We start from the raw sequence: 19,024 nt of genomic DNA, 5'->3' as shown, positions 1-19,024 counted from the left end.
GTCTTTGCTCAAGTTCAACCTTAAAATGATGTTAGACAACAGGTCCCAGTCAGTTCCCTCTATTTTCACCCATTTTGCTCACAAGCCATATTGGCCTGATTAGTGGTACTGTCTGACTCACGTGTGTGATCCAAATAAAGGTAGCTGCTGACCACTGCCTGGTTTGTTTTGTGGACTAGGGGATAGAGAATCCAGGGTTCTCTCATGAGGAGTTAAACATATTTCAAGAGCAACAGGAAAAAAGGTACATCAAGCCATTTGAAAACAAAAATTTATTGCTTCTCCTTCCAAAGCTTTGTGAATTTACAAAAAAAAGGATGAAAGTTTACAAACTGCTTAGTTCCAACTAAGCATAAGAGGTGAGAACGTACACTGCAGGGCCACCAGCAGCAGCTGTGCACTGATGTTAAAACTGGCTCCCCCAGACTTGTAGTGCTGTCTTCAGGGGGCTGCATTCCTTACACGCCACCTCTTGTGACATAGGTCATTGGTCAAGCCGCTGGAATGCTACAGAGGTTTTTTTTGGTTTTGAGGGGCTTTTTTTTGTTTTGCCTTCCTACTATAAAAGCGAAATTTTCAGTTCATTTCTGAAAAATAAATTGGTCAATAAATTCATTTTGTTCTGCTTCTACTTTACACAAAGCTTCATATTCAACCCGATACCTGAAAAACAAAATTGTTAGAGGCCCTAAAAAAAAGATGAAGTAAACCACAGACCTAATTCTTCTAGAGAAGGATATAGAGGTTTAAATGATTTCAAGAAATGGTGTGAGTTCAGAATGAAGAAAGAAAGAGGCAAAGCCCTACCCAGAGCCACCCATGAGAAATCTCCAGCCCTAGGAAAGTCTTCTTTCAGAGAGCCAGCCAACTTCGTGGACCCTTTCATGCTCAAACTACTAGAGGTGGTTTGATATTAACAAGTTTTCTATTTCCTTCCCATCAAATGTAATTTTATTTTTTAAAATCTTCAAATCAGGATGACAAGTGAGATGCTATTCCTGGGAAAACAATGATGAAGAATAAGGACAAGAAGTGATCATTCCAGAAGGAAGAGTGGAAATTCAGCTGTGTAAAGAACTTGCTTTACATCATGACTTCTTACCTTTCTAGCTGCATTTTCTTTTCTGCTATTAGGGCTTGAAGTTGCTGCTGTTGAGCTTCTCTCTGCTTTGCTATAGATTTGAGCAAATTCCGAGCACCGATGGCCTACAGTATTGCCAGAGAAGGCCATGGCTTCATTAAAACCATCTACAGCATCAAGTCCTCAAAGTGGGGAGGGGTTATCTGGGAGCTATGTCAGTCTTCAGAGAGGAAAAGAAAGTGGAGCCCCAAAGCTTTTGGGTTAAGTCAGAAGGATTAACCTACTGATCACAAAGTGCCTCAAGAACTAGACGGCAGCTTTGAGGCAGGTCTAGGAGTATTCCTAGAGCCAGGGACACAGGCACAATAGCACATTTGGTGGTGCCATTCAGCCTTGTGCCTTTCACCAATCATACTATGTGAGCCTTCATTTCTTCATTTATAAAATGAGGATAAGACCATCTACATCAGTGCTGATACGAAGATGAAACGAGGCCAGGTGTGGTGGCTCACACCTGCAATCCCAGCACTTTGGGAGGCCAAGGTAGGCAGTTCACTTGAGGCCAGGAGTTTGCAACCAGCCTGGCCAACATCGTGAAACCCCATCTTTACTAAAAATACAAAAAAATGGCCAGGCGCAGTCACTCACGCCTTAATCCCAGCACTTTGGGAGGCTGAGGCGGGCGCATCACCTAAGGTTGGGAGTTTGAGACCAGCCTGACCAACATGGAGAAACCCTGTCTCTACTAAAAATACAAAATTAGCCAGGCATGGTGGCACATGCCTGTAATCCCAGCTACTCGGGAGGCTGAGGCAGGAGAATCGCTTGAACCCAGGAGGCGGAGGTTGCAGTGAGCCAAGATCGCACCATTGCACCCCAGCCTGGGCAACGAGAGAAAACTCCGTCTCAAAAAAAAAAAAAAATACAAAAAACTCAGCTGGGTGTGGTGGCACACACCTGTAGTCCCAGCTACTCGGGAGGCTGAGGTGGGAGAATCGCTTGAATCTGAGAGGGAGAGCTTGCAGTGAGCCGAGATTGCACCACTGCACTCCAGCCTGGGTGACACAGCAAGACTCTGTCTCAAAAAAAAAAAAAAAAATAAAGATTAAAGGAAATAAAGACTGGCATAAGTTCAGTAGGTTAAGTGGACCAGAAGTTATTAAAATCTTAAATAAAAATTCACCCACCCAGCCCTCTACCCCTCTAAACAAATCGAGGGAAGAAGGATGAGAGGGTAGTGAACTAGGGTCCCAGGCCAAGATGTAGGCGGAAGACATGCTGATCTTACCTTCATCTTTTCATTTTCTGCTTCTTTTGCAAGTTGATCAACAAGCTCAATTAAACCACCAACTATTTTCTGAAACTGGCCAATTTCTTTTAGGAAAAGAACAAAAAATAAAATATTTCCTCAGTATCATCACTCCCTTTCGGTAGAGTGCTAAGGCAGTGAGAGGGCAGAGCGGACTGCCCCTTCTAATTTGTGTTAAAATAGTTCGGTGTGGGCCAGGCGTAGTGGAGAGCAACTGTAGTCCCAGCTACTCAGGGGGCTGAGGTGGGAGGATCACTTGAACCCAGGAGTTAGAGGATGTGTGATCATGCCTGTGAACTGCCACTACATTCCAGCCTGGGGAACATAGCAAGACCCTGTCACTTAAACACTTTGGTGCCTGTTGGCCTGTCTCCTACCCTTGGTCTGAACCTAGAGAAGGGTGGCCAGCTGGACCAGGGCATACTCGGACCTTGCATCCCCACTGAGCCAGCCAGCTGCTATGACCTGCGGCTATGAAAGCACTAGGCCCTTGCTGGGCTCATTCTCCAGACAGACCCCAACCCTGCTTCCCCAGGAGTGACAGGAAGCACTGTTGTTCACAAAAGGGCAGCCTCAGGACACAAGCGCTGCCTCTGGACTAGCTACAGGTATGACACCAGATTTCAATTAACAGTGGGGATGGGGGCTTCCCACTTGTAACCACAAAAAAGCAAGCTCACAGGATTAAGTGCCTAATCTCCCACTCACTTTCTCCAATGTCCTGGATGTGACCAGAAACACAATTTACTGAGGGGAAACTAAGGCCCAGAGAGGTGTGTGCATGGCACAGCAATCACAGGTTAGTGACAGAACCCAAGCTACCTTTCACTAACCAAGCTCTCTCCACAACCTAGGAAGCCCCCAGAAAGCTCAGAAGTCCCTTGCTCTAGCTAGATCTGGCTCTGTACGGGCATTGGGCTTGCTTGGCTGCTGGGACAGGAGGCTTCCTGAAGATTTCCAGCCAAAAGATGACTTCAGTAAGTCTGTTGAGCTGCTTCTAGAAACTTCACCTATCACTTCTAACTCCAAATAACAGAGAACCTGCCACTGAGAAGACTTTCTCTGAAGAAATCAAATCATGAGTACATAATTCTATTTCCCACACCCAAGCCATGGTTGTGTTCCCAGAAAGTTTAAGGTTTCTAAGAGCAAGAAATGAAAGATGGCATATCTAAAAACACCCTCCCCTCCCCATCCCAGTGTTTGGTTTGACTGGTGCCCTGTTGGGGACACATGAGAGCACAAGAGGGCAGACAGAAAAGGGTGGCACGTGGGAACTCACAGACGCCAGATTCAACCTCCAGGGAGCCAGCAGCTCCACTGTGGCAGGGCCAAGATGAGCCTGGGGTACAGTTGGAATGGCAGCTCAAAGCTGAGTGGCACTGTATCTCCCCAATACTCACTGTCCACAAAGTCTTTGCACTCTTCCTTCAGCTCTATGGTCTGCTGGGTAACCTCTGGGTCCAACACCCTCAGCTTGTTCAGTTCATCAAAGTGTAGCCCTGCTTCACCCAGGATGTCCTTGGCCATGGCTGTAAAGAAACAGGCCCAATTCCTCATCACTTCCCAGCCACCCAAGGAAATGCCTGCTGCCGAGCCAGCCCCACTCCTGCCCTTGGACACCAATGCCAAAAACCCAGGTGTTCCAAAGGATCCCCGTTCCCTCTGCCACCACCTCTCTGAGCCTCACCTGTTTCCCATCCAGGTTCCCTAGAGGAGTTCTGCTCTGAAGGAGTGACAGTGGCAGTCAGGAGGAGGTGTGTCATAGGAGCAAGGGTCAGGAAAGAATAAAGTCCGCTTGCTTGTCACAGGCATCGTTCATTCAACACACATTTCTTGAGTGCCTACTACATGCCAGCACTGCTAGATGCTGGGGGTACAAAGATGAATGCAACACGGTGCCCGCCCTGAAGAGCACATAGTTCAGCTGGAAGAAGACAGACACGGAAACTGAAAAACCACACTGCGTTAAATGCTTGTTTAGAAACATCAGTAAAGAGCCAGAGGAGGACAGAGCCATTAATGAAGGAGTGACATGTGAACTAAGTTGTAAGCCATAAGTGTATTTACTTTATATATCACCAGTTATGTACCGAAAAGCACATGAAAAGGCTTCTCAAATACATATACTGGAACAACACAAAAACCAAATAAAGGAAATCTGAGTAAATTAAAAATTATGGTTAAAAAATAAAAAGTCAGGAGTAAGAATATTACTCAAAACGTATGCTTGCCTGAATTGGGAATCAAAGTTGGGTCATTCTCTTCCTAGCAGAAAACACAAAAAGGAATGAAGTATCAGCAAGAACATATCAAGGCAGGAGAACAGGGATAGGTATTCCAAGCAGAGAAAACAGCATGGACAAAGGCCTGAAGTCACTGAAAGGACCTATCTCACCTAAGGACGAGAGGAAAAAGAATGGAGCTGGAAAGGTGAGCTGGAGCCAGACCAGGAAGACCCTGCATGCCAAGCTAAGGAGTTTGGATTTTTTCTGTAGGCAACAGAGAACTAACAGAGATATCTTCTCCCTTTCCAAGCCACCTTGCATTCCTGTTCCAAAGGATGCCTCAATTCTAGGAAGGAAATACTGAAAACTCACCCTCGTTCTGGCTCAAAACACACACACACACACACACAAAATTAAACATAGACATCATTATGACCTGTTTAAAAAGGGAGGCAATGCTACTTACATCTAGCAATTGGCTGCTATGCCAATTCTAAAACCCAGGTGCTCCAAAGTCTACCATCACCTGGACCTGCACCAGCCCCCTCCCTCTGCCCTCACTGCCCCCAGCCTCAGCTGTTTCCCTTCTGGCTTCGTTAGAGAAGTCCTGTTCTGAATGGGGTGATTCTGGGGTTGGCTGTCCAGGACAGGTGTGCCAAGGAGGAGCAATGGTTGGAAAATGATCAAGTCTCACTGTTTCCAGAACTTCTGGTTTTTAAGAGGACCAGAAATCCAGTACCTCAATGTTGGTATGTAATTCAAAAATTTTAAGTAAGGGGGAAAACCCACATCCAACACTGCATGGGCCAACTAATACATGTCTATGAGCTGTCTGTAGACGACTCTGGCCTTTGGCCTCACTGGAATCTACTGATGTAATAGCATCATCCTTTTGAAGCATTTTGTTCATCTGTAGCTTCCTTAAAATAGGGCTTTTTAAAAAGATCTGGCCAGTGCAGTAGCTCATGCCTGTAATCCCAGCACTTTGGGAGACTGAGGTGGGAGGATCACTTGGGCACAGGAGTCTGAAACCAGCCTGGGCAATGTGGCAAAATACCGTCTCTACAAAAGATTTCTAAGATAGCCAGACCTGGTGACATGTGCCTGTAGTCCCAGCTACTTGGGAGGGTGAGCTGGGAGGATCGCTTAAGCCCAGGAGGTGGAGGCTGCAGTGAGCCGTGTTCACACCACTGCACTCCAGCCTGAGCAACAGAGTGAGACCCTGTCTCAAAAAAAACAAAAACAAAAAATCTGTCTTTCGCAGCTACAGGTCATTAATCTGACCAGCTGCTCCAGAAAGACTGAAGTAACATGAGGGAGCAAATATCTGCTTCAACTTCCACCCCCTTCCCTGAGAGCATGCATTTATTCAGAAACATCCACTGAGTCCCTGCTCTGGGGACAGACTAGTGAAAACAATGCCTCTGGACAGATGGTAAACAAATAATCACAAATCGTGATATTACTATAAGGAAAAGTACATGGTGCTATGTGAAGTGCTGCAGGAGGACACAGTTCATGGGGGGCGGACTTGGAGGGGAGGGCCAACAGAGGCCTTCTGAAAAAAATGACACTTAAACAGACCTAAAGACTGTCCAAAAGTTTGTCAAGTGAAAGGGGAGGCAAGGCATTGCAGGCAGAAGGAAACACGTATGTGAAGATCCTGAGGCAACAGGAAATTTGATGCATTCCGAGAACAGAGACTGAGCAAGAGAAGGGAACAGAATGAGGCTAGACAGGGAGACAACAGCTAGATCACCGAAGGCTCTGAAAGACGCAGTCATGAGCTTGGATTCTATCAGAAGGGTAATGGACAGCCAGCGGGTTCTCAGCAGACCAACAAAATCAGACTTAGAAAGATCACTCTTGCTCAGCCTGAGAGAACCGATTGGAGGGAACAAGAGAGGGCAAGGCCCCAAGTACCTTCTTGTTCATCACTCTAACCCTAGCACCTAGCATGATGCCCACACATAACTGGCACTCAGTAAATGTTTGTGGAATGAATGACCGTGGAAACAGGAGACTATTACACTAACCAAGGCTGGCAGCCGAAGACAAGTGTTCCGAGTTGAGATGTTTTGTAAGTCGAGGTGATGGGGCTTAGCAATGGACTGACTGAATGTGGGGGTTTGGGGATAAGAGAAAAACAAGTCAGGCATGACTCCCATGAATCTGGCTTGGCCCATCTATCTGATTGGAAGGGCTGGCTTAAAGAGATAGGTAACATGGAAGAAGAGGTGCAGGGAAAGAGTTCACAGATTATCTACCAACTCCCATCACACGCGTGTCTGAGCATCTGAGCAACACCTGGCCCAAGAGCTGGGACTAAGCTCCCTGAGCATGAGGCGGTGGCATACTTTCTGCGCCCCGGCTCTCCCAGATGCATGCGAGGCACTGCGAGACGACTCTTTACTATGTAAACTCCCCGAACTTATCCGAGCCGCAGTTTCCTCGTAAGATCGTGGCAAGCATCAACGCATCGAACTCCAGGCCTAAGCTGGGTGTGAAAGCGCCCCCTGAGAGTGGGGCGGAATTCCCACGTCTCTCCCCGCCCGGTACTGCCTTTCCTCACGACGCGGGCCTGTCAGGCTCCTCTCGCCCCTGGTCCGCCCGCGTCCCCCGACCCGAGGTCAGCCTACCTGCCGGCCCCGCGGCGGCAGCGCGCTGCAGCCCAGGCTGATGTAGACAGGCAGCTTCTCCTGGGTCAGCGGCAGCCGGTACCCAGCCAGCCTGCCACGGCCGCTGCCACGGATACAGAGCCTGTTTGCCTATGACGTCACTACCTTCCTGACTCCGGAAGCACTTACAGCCCCCATTCCACAGAGCCTGCTGGGAAACAGAGGCCCGAGGGGAGGCCCGGCCTACAAGACCCAGAAGCCTTAGCGCCGGCAAGGCGGCCAGAAGTGGCTTTGCTCTCTCCGCGAAGACCCTCGGGGGATTCCTCCTCCACCCTTTCCCGGATAGAGCGCTATGCATGCAGGGACTTGTAGTCTCAGGCTCCCCAGCCGGCTGGGCTGGGCAGCACTCCGGGCGGAGTCGACGAGCGCAGGATGTGAGCTCACAGCTTGGGACTGCTGAGGGGCAGGCGGCTGCAGGCTAGGGGCGGCTCGGAGTCCGCTGGCCACCCAGCTGAGAGGAGAGGCGCCCCCGGGGACGGTGAGAGCCGGGCCCGCCGATGCCCTCGGGGAAGGGATGGACGGCCCCTGCTGGAGTAGAGCGAGCCCGGCCGGGTCCTGGGGGAAAAGGCGCGGGCGGCGTAGGGGAGATGGAGAGCTCCGATCTCCCACGGAGGGTGGGCGTGAGAACCGGTGTGGGTTTCTCGGTAGTGAGGAGTGGTCCGGGCTAGAGAAGAGCCCACACCAGCCACATTTCCCAGGACTTTTTGGGTGACGCTTAACCTTTACACCTAGGGTTTCTGCTAGATCCGCCACTCTAGCCCTCAGCTTTCCTCCCGCCGTCCTCCGTGTCTGACGGATTTCTGGGTCCTTCTTCCTTTTAGACCCCTCCTCTTTCCACCTCCGCGGCTGTTTGCCCTTTGTTGTGCTTGGGTTCCCATTAGCTTCGTCGCGTGAGCCACGGATCCGCCCTTAGCCCCGGGCATCCCCAAATATCCACACACAAAGTGCGGAAGGAAGAGCACTGTGGCTATCGGTGGAAACTTCATTCTCACTGGAATTACTTTCTGGGGCGTCACCTGCCACAGAATTCCTGGAACCCATTGGTCTGGGCGGAATCTGATTGACGTCATCCAGGGGCTCAAAGCAATTGCTTTGTAGGAAAGGAATAGATTAGCTCTGGATCCGCCGACCTCTCTTGGCAGGCCTATCCTTTGAGCTCCTTTGCATTGGCAGAACATGTATGTGTGCTTTCTCTGATCCTGGGAAAACTAGGACTAGATACAAAATACATAGGGAACTTGCTAATACCTGTTAGAGAGGTGGATTTATTCCTTTGAGGTGGGCGGGAAAAGGGAAGGTGATCTCATACCATTCTAGTGTTTCTTAGTCATTGGCAACCTCCTGGTGAGGGCTCACCTCCCATACCCAACCCCTGTGGCAAATGAAAGAGTCTCCCAGACAAGCCGCCAAAGGAATTCACTGCTTCACACAGCACCCACGCTGGCTGTCCACTTCCTTGGACATTCTTCCCAGGGACTTACCTAAATCTTTTCAGGGACAATTTCAGTCTAACAAACTGACGTATGTTAAATACTTAAAATGTGCATGGCATTGTGCTGAGCACCATTAGGGGAACACAGCGGTAAACTTGGGAAACCAGTGCCCTGCTTCTGGGTTGCACTTACAAGGGATGAGCAACTGTAAACTCCTGCATGTGATGAGCATTCGGTGAAATCATTCCACTTTTTTTCTGTCTCCATTATTACCAATGTGGTCCAGGCTGCCATCATCTCTTCTTGCCTAGACTACTGCTTCCTCTGGTCTTCCCACTTTCTCTCTTGCACCTTTACAATTCATTCTCTACCCAGCAGCAAGTTATCTTTTCAAAATACACTACAAGCAAGTCAGATCATATCACTCCCCTGCTTGCAACCCTCCAATTGATTCATATACTATATAGCAATTAGTATGAAATCCACCTTTGTTATCATCTAACGCCTGCCTTCCCTGACTTGACATCAAACCAACTTCCCCCTACTGTCTGTGCACCAGCCATTATGACCGTATTTCTGATCCTCAAACTTGTTTTAATTTTGTCGTTGTTGAGACGAGATTTCCCTATGTCACCCAGGCTGACTTTCCCAGGCTCAAGCAGTCATCCCACCTCAGCCTCCCGAGCAGCTGGGACCACAGGCATGAGCCACCATATCTGGCTAATTTTTTTTTATTTGTAGAAACAAACTCTCAGTATGTTGCCCAGACTGGTCTTGAACTCCTGGGCTCAAGCAATCCACCCACTTCGGCCTCCTAAAGTGCTAGGATTACAGGTGTGAGCCACCACATCCGCCCCCTAAAACTTGTTTCCAACGGGAACTTTGCACTTACTCTTCCATCTGTCTACAATGCTCTCTTCAAACCTCAGCTGAAATGTCACCATCCCAAAGATGCTTTTCCTGTCCCTCTGTCTAAATTAATGCCTCTCCCTAATCACTCTCATATCACTGTTTTATTATCTTTATTGCATTTATCAGGTTCTGGAATTATCTGCTTATTTATTTAAGTCCTTGTTGATACTCTGTTTCCTTCCACTAGAATGTAAGCTCCATGTGGACATGACTTTCTATATGTGTTCTCTTCTGAGTACCCAATGCCTGGCACGTAGGGGTACAATAAATGCTAGCTTTCTCTCTTTTTAAAAATTCCTGTTATGATGCTTCTTTGAACTGTTTGAAGGCAAAGACAATATTTTTTCATTGTTCCCTACTGCTTAACATAGTAGGCACTCAGTAGTTTAATTGCTGAATGAGTTAAATGAGCTAGTACATATTAAATGCCAAGAGATGGGGTCTTGCTATGTTGCCAAGGCTGGTCTTGACTCCTGGGTTCAAGAGATCCTCCCACCTCGGCCTACTGAGTAGCCAGGAGTACAGGCAGGTGGCAGCACACATCTCACCTCATTGTTTTTAGATTTATCCTCTGATCTTTTCTAGTCCTTTCTTCTCCCATTCTTATTGGGAGGGAAGAGGAGAGTAGGGCTGGGCTCCCTCTCAGGAAAAAGAAAGGAAAACAGCCATCCTATAGCTGTTCTTCCCTGAAAAATGGTGACAATTTCAGGAACTTGGGACAAGGCTGGTGCCAAGAAAGGGGAAGGTCAGGAAGCCCCAGCCGAAGCCCAGGTAACCTGCGCCAAGAACACTGGCCAGCACCCCCGACCCTGGCTTACTGCATTCTCTCCTGAAGCTGCTTTTACTTTCCTTCCTGAAGCCAGACTCTCGGTGGTGCTCAAAATAAACACTGGCACAGGCTGCTTTTGAGGCTGGAATCTTTAGAAAGGAAGTGCATCCTGTCCCTCTGGCTCCTGGGAAACTCCTAGGCTGGCTGTCCCAGTAGGTTTGGTTGGAAGTCTGGGATCCTGGGAACCTTGACAAGAAAGTAACTGGAATCTGACTGGTAGATCTCTAGGGTGATCTGTTCCTCTGGCCCTCTCTAACTGGTTCCATGGGTTTGCTTGTCTTCCTCGCTGCCCTGAGTGGAGCTGAGTCTCAGGGAGGCTGATGAGGTGACCAGGGCAGGAGTCTGGGAGACTGCCTCCAGCCCTGGTTCCTGCTATAGTAAAAATGGCAGGGAGGCCAGACGCAGTGATTCATGCTTATAATCCCAGCACTTTGGGAGACTGAGGTGGGCGGATCGCCTGCGCTCAGGAATTCGAGACCAGCCTGGGCAGCATGGTAAAACCCTGTCTCTACCAAAAAAAAAAAAAAAAAAATTAGCTGGGTGTGGTGGTGTGCACCTGTGGTCCCAGCTACTCAGGAGGCTGAGGTGGGAGGATCACTTGAGCCTGGGAGGCAAAGGCTGCAGTGAGCCGAGATGGCACCACTGCACTCCAGCCTGGGTGACAGAGTGAGACCCTGTCTCTAAGAAAAAAAAAAAAAAAGAAAGCAAAATGGCAGGGACTTAGCCTCTGCCAGGGAGCAGTGCTTGGGCTTGTCAGGGAGAGAATGAGTACGGTCGTGTTTCTGCTATTGTTTCCTCCTGGGCTCTCTCAGCTGGTTCGTGTCTTCTCTTCCCTCTCCCATGTACAGCACTGAGAGTATGAGGCTCTGGCCTCCACTGGCCACTCACTCGTGACCCTTTCCACCACGGCGGAGCCTTCCAAGCCTACCTCCTGCCGTGTGGTGATCTACCTGCAGCGGGAGATGTCGGGGGACACCTGCCTGTGCCCAGCCTCAGGGGCCAAGCCCAAGCTCAGTGGCTTCAAGGGAGGAGGGTTGGGCAACAAGTATGTCCAGCTCAACGTGGGCGGCTCTCTGTACTACACCACTGTGCGGGCCCTGACCCGCCACGACACCATGCTCAAGGCCATGTTCAGTGGGCGCATGGAGGTGCTGACCGACAAAGAAGGTGAGGCACTGGGGCTGCTGCTCGGGGTGGGGAGGGCAGGAGGAGTTCCCAAGGAAGTGACCAGATCTAGAATTCAGTCACTTTTCCTCTTCACCTTATGTAGGGTGTCTTCACCTGGAGTCCCTAGTAGAGCTTCAGAATTCTGTGAAATTGTATGTGGAATGCTATGTTTATGCATTTTCCAGGAAGAAGAGCCATACTTTTAAAATATTTAAATAGGACAAGATTCTCATAGGAGCCGTCACCTTAAGACTGGGCAGTGGGCAGAAGGCCGGCAGTGGCTGGTGGTTTCTGTGTTGGGCTGGGCCTGGTGCCCTGAGCCTAGGCCCCTGTGGCTTCTACAGCCTGGAGGGCTGTATCCCCCGTGGGATGTGCCAGTTCTGGGTTTCAGAGAGGAAGGGTGAAGAGCAGCCATGGGCCTGAGTGCTAGAACCTCCATCCCCGCCTCTGTCACCCTGCATGAGGGCTTTGTGCTCGTGGACCCCCTTCCCTGCCACCTGCCGTCAGCTTGTCAGGTGGCCTTTGCCTGCCTCGGAGGTACCTGGTGGCAAACTAACCCTGTAGGGCCTTCTGCACCCCTAGGCTGGATCCTCATAGACCGTTGTGGAAAGCACTTTGGCACCATTTTGAATTACCTCCGAGATGACACCATCACCCTCCCTCAGAACCGGCAAGAAATCAAGGAATTGATGGCTGAAGCAAAGTATTACCTCATCCAGGGGCTGGTGAATATGTGCCAGAGTGCCCTGCAGGTACATGGGTGGGGCAGAGCAGGGCGGGCAGACGAGGTCAGGAGTTGCCCCCTTCTTGTGGGATGGAGGACTCTGGTTCCTGGCAGGTTGTGTGGGAGGCGTGGTTGATGAGTGCAAACCTAATGAGACAAGTGAGATGCCACCCAGGCCCACCAACCTGGCAGCCAGGTGTTCACACTTGGCAGCGTGAGTAGGCCCTGCTTCTGGTTTCTATGCTTTGCTACCTGGATTTTAGGTGGTTTTTTTGTTTTTGTTTTTGTTTTTTGAGACAGGGTTTCACTCCTGTCACCCAGGCTGGAATGCAGTGGTGCGATGTCAGCTCACTGCAACTTCTGCCTCCTGGGTTCAAAGTGATTCTCGTGATTTGGCCTTCAGAGTAGCTGGGAATACAGGCATGCGCCATGGCACCCAGCTAATCTTTGTATTTTTTGTAGAGATGAGGTTTCACCATGTTTTCCAGGCTAGTCTCGAACTGCTGGGCTCAAGTGATCTGCCTGCCTCAGCCTCCCAAAGTGCTGGGATTGCAGGTGTGAGCTACTGCACCCAGCCTGGATCTTGGGTTTTCTAACTGGGGATCTGCTTTCCAGCTGGCAGTTTCTATTGTCAGGGGCCTCATGATCTGTATCTGACACTTCCTCACCAAGCAGCGGGTGGCCATGGCAGAGGGGCTCCGGAGGTACCTCGATAAGCCTGGGAAGCAGAAGATCCTAAAGAGGGTTCTCTGTTCTGTGTCGCGCAGGACAAGAAGGACTCCTACCAGCCTGTGTGCAACATCCCCATCATCACATCCCTAAAGGAGGAGGAGCGGCTCATCGAATCCTCCACCAAGGTACCAGGACCTCTGAGGGGTGCGGGCCGGGGATGCCAGTCCCCTGGCCTGGCCCCTCACTCTGAACTCCTTCACAGCCCGTGGTGAAGCTGCTGTACAACAGAAGCAACAACAAGTATTCCTACACCAGGTAGGGTGCGTCACAGGGCTGAACAGACACTGGGCAGCAGACCCAAGGAATACTGCCTGTACTCCTAGCATGGTCGGCGTGGGTCTGGGCCTGGGTCTTGGAACTGGCTGTGCTAAGTTGGGGAAAAACAGAAAGTAGAAGGGAAATTGGGACAGAGGCCTTTGGAACTCAGCAGGGTGCCCTGGCTGGGATATAAATGATTGAAGGTGAAATGCGCCCTCAACGTGTATCACGAAGGCAGCATGGCAGGTGTTTTCACACGTGTCATCCTACCGGATGGAGGGGATGCTAGGAGGCCGGTGAGCTGGGAGTCCCCCAAGCCAGCCTGTGCAGTTCACACTGGGCCGATTCCCTCCCCACACCCTCCAGGCCATGTCCTCTCCATAGGCCACAGTTAGGTAGACGCAGGTGGCTGCAGGTTCAGAGTCCCAAACCCTCCCTATGATTCCCTGTGGACAGGCATATTGCCACTGTCACCCCCACAGTAAGGGAAGGAATGCCTCCCACTGAAATAGCAGCCTTGTCTCCTTCCTTCCAGGCTTAGTGAGGGGAGACCTCCTTCCTCAGCTGTCCCTACTTTGACTTAAAACCAACTGAGTTCCTTTTCCTCACAGGCCCCCCAACCCAGAGGGTACCCTATGATCCTTTCTCTCCTGGCCCCCTGGCATCTTGCTTTCATTTCGGCAGGACAGGATGGGGGAAGGGAGGGAGGGGAGGGCCCCACTTGTCTAGCACCCTCCCTTGGACTGGAACCTCATTCCCAGGCCACTTGGCCCTCATGGTTTTTTCAGCAACTCTGACGACCACCTGCTGAAAAACATCGAGCTGTTTGACAAGCTCTCCCTGCGCTTCAATGGCCGCGTGCTCTTCATCAAGGATGTCATTGGTGACGAGATCTGCTGCTGGTCCTTTTATGGCCAGGGCCGTAAGCTGGCAGAGGTGTGCTGTACCTCCATCGTGTATGCCACAGAGAAGAAGCAGACCAAGGTGTGGGGATTGCCCCTGCCTGGGTAGGGGAGGACACACACCCACTGTGCGGGGGACGTGGTCGGGCTGTGACCAGCACGGAGCAAAAGGGGCATGGACTTGGCTCTTTTTTCCAAACACGGTAATGGTGCTGGGCAAGGACAAAGCCAGAACAAGGGGTGTGGGGAATGGACGGGAACCGCTTTGTTCCTGACAGCGCAGGGCAGGGGCCGTTGACCACCAGGAAGTAGCCTAGTACAGTGGGAAGGACTGGGTCTTTGAAGTTGGCCCAATTCAGGTTTGAATGCTGGCTCACACCACTTGCCAGTTTTCTGACTTTGGATAAGCCACTTAAGCCATCTGGGCCTCAGGTTCCTCATTTGCAGACATGGGGATGATAGTATGAATTTAACGAGATATGAAAATGATACAACTCTTTGGAGCAGCAGTGTGGTGTAGAAACAGCTTGGGCTTTCGTGTTAGAATGCTGTTCAGATCTCCTGTCTGAGCCAGGGACAGAGGCGGGCACAGCACTTGAGCCCAGGAGTTCAAGACCACCCTGGACAACATGGTGAAACCCCGTCTTTACAAAAAATAGAAAAATTAGCCAGGCATCGTGGCACATGCCTGTAGTCCCAGGTACTCAGGAGGCTGCTGTGGGAAGATCCCTTGAGCCCAGGAGTTTGAGGCCAGCCTAAGCAAAATAGCAAGATTCCATTTCCAAACACTCTTAATAATAATAAAATAAAATCTCCTTACTGGCCCCAACCAGCTGGGGGTTTCTGGCTAATCAACTTAGTGCCAGGTACACAGGAGGCATTTGATAGGTGACAGTCATCACAAACTCAGCTGGCCCCGCTCCCCCAGGCTGCAGTCAGTTACCCCAGAGAGTAGCTGCCTCCTGTGATTGCAGGTCCTGGAGATGATACGCTGGGGTGGATGGCAGGTCATCCAGGAAGGGCCATGTGGGTGTGAAGAGCTCAAAGTAGCCAGACTTGCCAAGCAACTTGTCGACCCCCAAACCACTCCAAGTGCCTCCAGCTGGGAGATCTGCAGAGGGTTTGGGGAAGGCCAACTTACAGGTGGCCCTACTTCCTCCTGCGGTTTTTGGTGTAGGGGTGGGAGGGAGGGCGACAGGTGGTTCCTGACGCTATCGGTGGTGAAAGGGTTCAGGGGCAGGTCTCTAGTGGCTGGTGATGCTGCGACGGAAGTGGCAGCAGCACCTGGCATCTTCTTAAGTGTGTTGTCTTTCATGAACTCGTGTGACCCCTCACAACATGCCTGTGAGACACGCAGGGCTAGAGCCACTCTCCCCATGTGACAGATGAGTGAACAGAAGCTCAGTCCAACAGAGCAGGTCTGGCTAGAATTCAGGTGCTTGACTGCCTTCCCTTTCTCCTTCCTCCAGGCAGGTCATGCCGGTGACACACTGCGTCGGGCAGGCAGAGAAAGGCAGCAAAACCACTCAGCATAGCAGCTGCTCTGTGTATGCCTCTGCTTGGTGGTTTGCTATGTGCCAATCTTCTGCTAAGCAATCACATCTTTCCCGTAATGTTGACAACAACTCTCAGGGGTTGAGCTGAACCATCCTTTTGTACATATGGGAGCTGCGGCCCAGAAGGGTTCAGCCCAAGGCTCCACAGCTAGCAAGTGATGGAGCTGTGTTGGGACCTAGCTCTGGCCCACCCTCTATGCCCACTAGTCCCTTGGTCTCAGGCTGGGGCAGGGGTGTGGAGGATGTTGGTCTTCCCTGTCCTCATGTCTGTAGAGTACATCCCCTCACCCCGCCTTCGGAGGGAGGCTGGCTTTCCCTGGAGACGGACCGCCACCTGTTTTATGAGAAGTAGCGGAGGCCTTATGGAGCCTCAGGGCCAGCCGCTCTGACACATGGCTTCCTCTTGAAGATGAAACCTTGCTCCACCTTCTTCCTCCCTAACCCCAGGTGGAATTCCCAGAGGCCCGAATCTATGAGGAGACACTCAACGTCCTACTCTATGAGACTCCCCGCGTCCCCGACAACTCCTTGTTGGAGGCCACAAGCCGTAGCCGCAGCCAGGCTTCCCCCAGTGAAGATGAGGAGACCTTTGAACTGCGGGACCGTGTCCGCCGCATCCACGTCAAGCGCTACAGCACTTACGATGACCGGCAGCTCGGCCACCAGTCTACCCATCGCGACTGACCAGACCCTCAGGGAGTCAGGGCACGGGAGGCCCTATCTCCCATCCTGTGGAACCCGCCCCATTGGCCACCCCATGCTGCTGCTGCCTGGGTCTCTGCTCTAGCACCCAGAGGCATGACAGGCCCTGCTGAGGTCAGAGGGTCTGGGCAGAGGAGGGACCACATTCCCCTGCCTTGCCCCTGAGCACTTCTGGAGACTGCGTCCTGTCCTATCTGCTCACCATCACCCTTCCTGCCCGACGGAGCTGCTTCTGCTCCCTGGGGCATATGGACTGACCCACCTCCTGCTGAGAACCTTCCCCTAGGCCCTGTGCAGAAGGGCTACTGCCCCTTAGGCCTCAGCTGGGGGAAAGGCAGTTCCTGGTGCTGTAGAGGCCCAGTTTTACAGCAGAAAGTGGGACGTCTTTTTTCCTAAGGTGTGTAAGCACAGGCTTGATAAGTTTGGTTTTTAAAAAATAATCTAGGAAATGAATAATTCTAAATCTAGTAATGAGGAAACTGAGCATTTCTTTTGCCCTCCAGGGTGCCAAGACCCTACATATGACAGAACCCTTGGCCCTTCTCCATGCCTGTGGGATCTGTTTCTTTAAAGCACTTTGTACTGTTATTCAGGAGGTTGATAATCTCCTTGACCCATGTCTTTCTACCCTAATCCCCACTTCCCTGCAGAATCAATCTGAGGGAGGGGATAAAGAGGAAGCAATAAAAAAAACATCCGACAGAGCAGCTCTGGCTTTGCCAGCCTGGCCAGCAGCTGAGTGCACCGAGGAGGGAAGGATGGCTAAGCTGGGACCGGCAGTCCTCACAGGATGCCTGTGAGAAAGGACATTTTACCCCCCCATCATAGAGTCACATCACTGACTCCTAGGTCTAGCACGACTGCTCTTTGTGATTCTCTTGAGTACCCTTGGCTTCCAGCCATGCTGTCCTCACATACGGTAAAGCCAAAGAGCTGTCACAGGGGCCAGAAACATGAGCCACGGCAGGAAGACCGTGGAGACCGTGGGCACTGCATGGTGTTGGCTGGCATGCCCATCAGCTGAGGACAGCAAACTCAGAGCCCAGTGCTCCCAGCAGCCCCTGCAGAGGTGGCACATGCTTGGCCACACATCTACTCCCTGCCCACACCATCTATGCTCTTGGTTTGTCCTGGCTGGGATGGTGGTTCTGCCCAGTGGTGTCTCTGAGCGCAGGATGACAGGAGCAACCGAAGCACCCTGAAGGCCTTCACTCCTTGTTGGGTAACTCAGCCATGGAGATGCCAAGCACTAGCCAGGAGGTGAGTTCCTCTTTAGGGCTTTGGTTTTCATTCCTTTTTGTTTGGCTTGGCCAAACCAGAATTCAGCTTATCTGAATTATTTTCCAAAGGAATGCTGTCAGGGAGGGACTGTTCTGCCAGCCTAACAAAGCAACGTAGCCACATATAGTACCCACTTTCTGCTCTTTGGAGAGAACACAGGTTATCAAGTTCATCTCTCTTGACTACTCTTATGATAGCTGATGCCACAGAGCCTGTGGGCAAATGCCAGACCCAGGGTTAGACACAAGGACCTGAAGTGACATGACAGCGGGACAGGGAAAATGTGACTTTCTAATTAGGCATTTTATGTTAGTCACAGTCTTGAATGTATAAACAGCGCTAAGACTCTCAGGTCAGGTACCTTGGTGATCAGCTACTAGTTCTTCCAGCCCTCATTGAGGTAACAAGATAAAGACATCCACTTCTTTGGCCAAATTCAGGCTTTGGCTTTATGGCTTTCCCACAGAGACTGGAATGCGTCAGCCTGAGACCACTGGCCTATTTTCTCAGCTGCCCTCTTGAGGTCCTTTAACACTCAAATTCCCAGCTCCCCACTGAGGTGTTGTGATGCTTGCCTTTTGACCTCCCCATCCCCTTTAGTCCCTGCTTACTACTTTGACATTCACATCCTCAGTATCTCGGTCTTTTTTGCCGAGAAAGCACAGTAGTCTGGGACTGGGCATTTATCTTCTCTGACTGAAAATCTCTCCTTGGTCTTAAGGAAAATACTAACATTGAACTCACTGACATGATCTTAGCTTCTTTAATCAGACTTTGTGACTTAAAAGTTTGGGGGTTTTCTTTGAAAGTTTCCAGCCCTATTCAGAAAGCAACTCTTGGCTGTGTGCATTTTTCAACTCCAAGCAGCCCAGGGGTAAGTAAACAAAGTATGGGTGAAGGTCAGATTTTCTTGTCAGTTTCTGAGAAACCTGGCAGCCTGCTGTTAACAACACAGGCCAGTATTGGGTTTTATTGAATTTGGTATGTGACCAAGGTTGGCCTAAAGGATGGCGCAGGTCCTGGGCAGGAAAAAATTTTTCCTTTATCACATAACTGTAATATTTGGTTGCTCAGCATAAGTGATGGAAGCAAACACTAATTTCTAATAAAATTGTGTTAAACTCAATGGTACAGAGCCATGTTTACAGTGAGCAGGCCTTGGCCAGCTTGGGGCCATGGGCTGGGTTCCTGTGCTTCTGTTTATCATCTGACCTTGTGTTCTAGCTAGGTCG

At 50.6% G+C, this 19,024-nt stretch overlaps 2 protein-coding genes across 4 annotated transcripts; one reads left to right on the top strand and one right to left on the bottom strand.

The window, feature by feature from the left end:
* Nucleotides 1-254: 254 nt before the first annotated feature.
* IFT20 (intraflagellar transport 20) lies at nt 255-7,428 on the bottom strand. 3 transcript variants are annotated; one of them, XM_004042054.4, is made up of 6 exons: nt 7,258-7,423; nt 4,081-4,317; nt 3,794-3,922; nt 2,370-2,455; nt 1,103-1,206; nt 255-663 (listed from the first exon to the last, which is right to left on the bottom strand). In XM_004042054.4, the coding sequence occupies exons 2-6, from the start codon at nt 4,154-4,156 to the stop codon at nt 582-584; spliced, it is 477 nt and encodes a 158-aa protein (XP_004042102.1). In that variant the 5' UTR covers nt 4,157-4,317; nt 7,258-7,423; the 3' UTR covers nt 255-581. The 3 variants fall into 3 exon arrangements, with proteins under 3 accessions (XP_004042102.1, XP_004042104.1, XP_004042103.1); XM_004042056.5 differs by having other exon boundaries at nt 4,081-4,116; nt 7,258-7,390; XM_004042055.4 differs by lacking the exon at nt 4,081-4,317 and having other exon boundaries at nt 7,258-7,428.
* Nucleotides 7,429-7,596: 168 nt separating this feature from the next.
* Nucleotides 7,597-18,918, top strand: TNFAIP1 (TNF alpha induced protein 1). Its single transcript, XM_004042051.4, has 7 exons — nt 7,597-7,774; nt 11,319-11,637; nt 12,220-12,389; nt 13,129-13,218; nt 13,296-13,348; nt 14,140-14,335; nt 16,257-18,918. The coding sequence occupies exons 2-7, from the start codon at nt 11,433-11,435 to the stop codon at nt 16,491-16,493; spliced, it is 951 nt and encodes a 316-aa protein (XP_004042099.1). The 5' UTR covers nt 7,597-7,774; nt 11,319-11,432; the 3' UTR covers nt 16,494-18,918.
* The last annotated feature ends 106 nt before the right edge of the window (nt 18,919-19,024 follow it).

The sequence above is a fragment of the Gorilla gorilla genome, chromosome 4 (genome assembly GCF_029281585.2).
Source record: "Gorilla gorilla gorilla isolate KB3781 chromosome 4, NHGRI_mGorGor1-v2.1_pri, whole genome shotgun sequence".
Classification (NCBI taxonomy): domain Eukaryota; kingdom Metazoa; phylum Chordata; class Mammalia; order Primates; family Hominidae; genus Gorilla; species Gorilla gorilla.
This window is presented reverse-complemented; position numbering and strand designations above follow the sequence as displayed.

Excerpts from the sequence above, each read along its gene's own strand:
- IFT20 (XM_004042054.4), bottom strand. The coding sequence starts at position 4,156 with ATGACACACCTCCTCCTGACTGCCACTGTCACTCCTTCAGAGCAGAAC. Across the intron at positions 1,207-2,369 it reads CAGAAAATGAAAAGATGAAG|GCCATCGGTGCTCGGAATTT; the intron begins GTAAGATCAGCA and ends GCAATACTGTAG. Across the intron at positions 664-1,102 it reads AAGAAAATGCAGCTAGAAAG|GTATCGGGTTGAATATGAAG; the intron begins GTAAGAAGTCAT and ends TTTGTTTTTCAG.
- TNFAIP1 (XM_004042051.4), top strand. The coding sequence starts at position 11,433 with ATGTCGGGGGACACCTGCCTGTGCCCAGCCTCAGGGGCCAAGCCCAAG. Across the intron at positions 13,219-13,295 it reads TCATCGAATCCTCCACCAAG|CCCGTGGTGAAGCTGCTGTA; the intron begins GTACCAGGACCT and ends ACTCCTTCACAG. Across the intron at positions 14,336-16,256 it reads CAGAGAAGAAGCAGACCAAG|GTGGAATTCCCAGAGGCCCG; the intron begins GTGTGGGGATTG and ends CCCTAACCCCAG.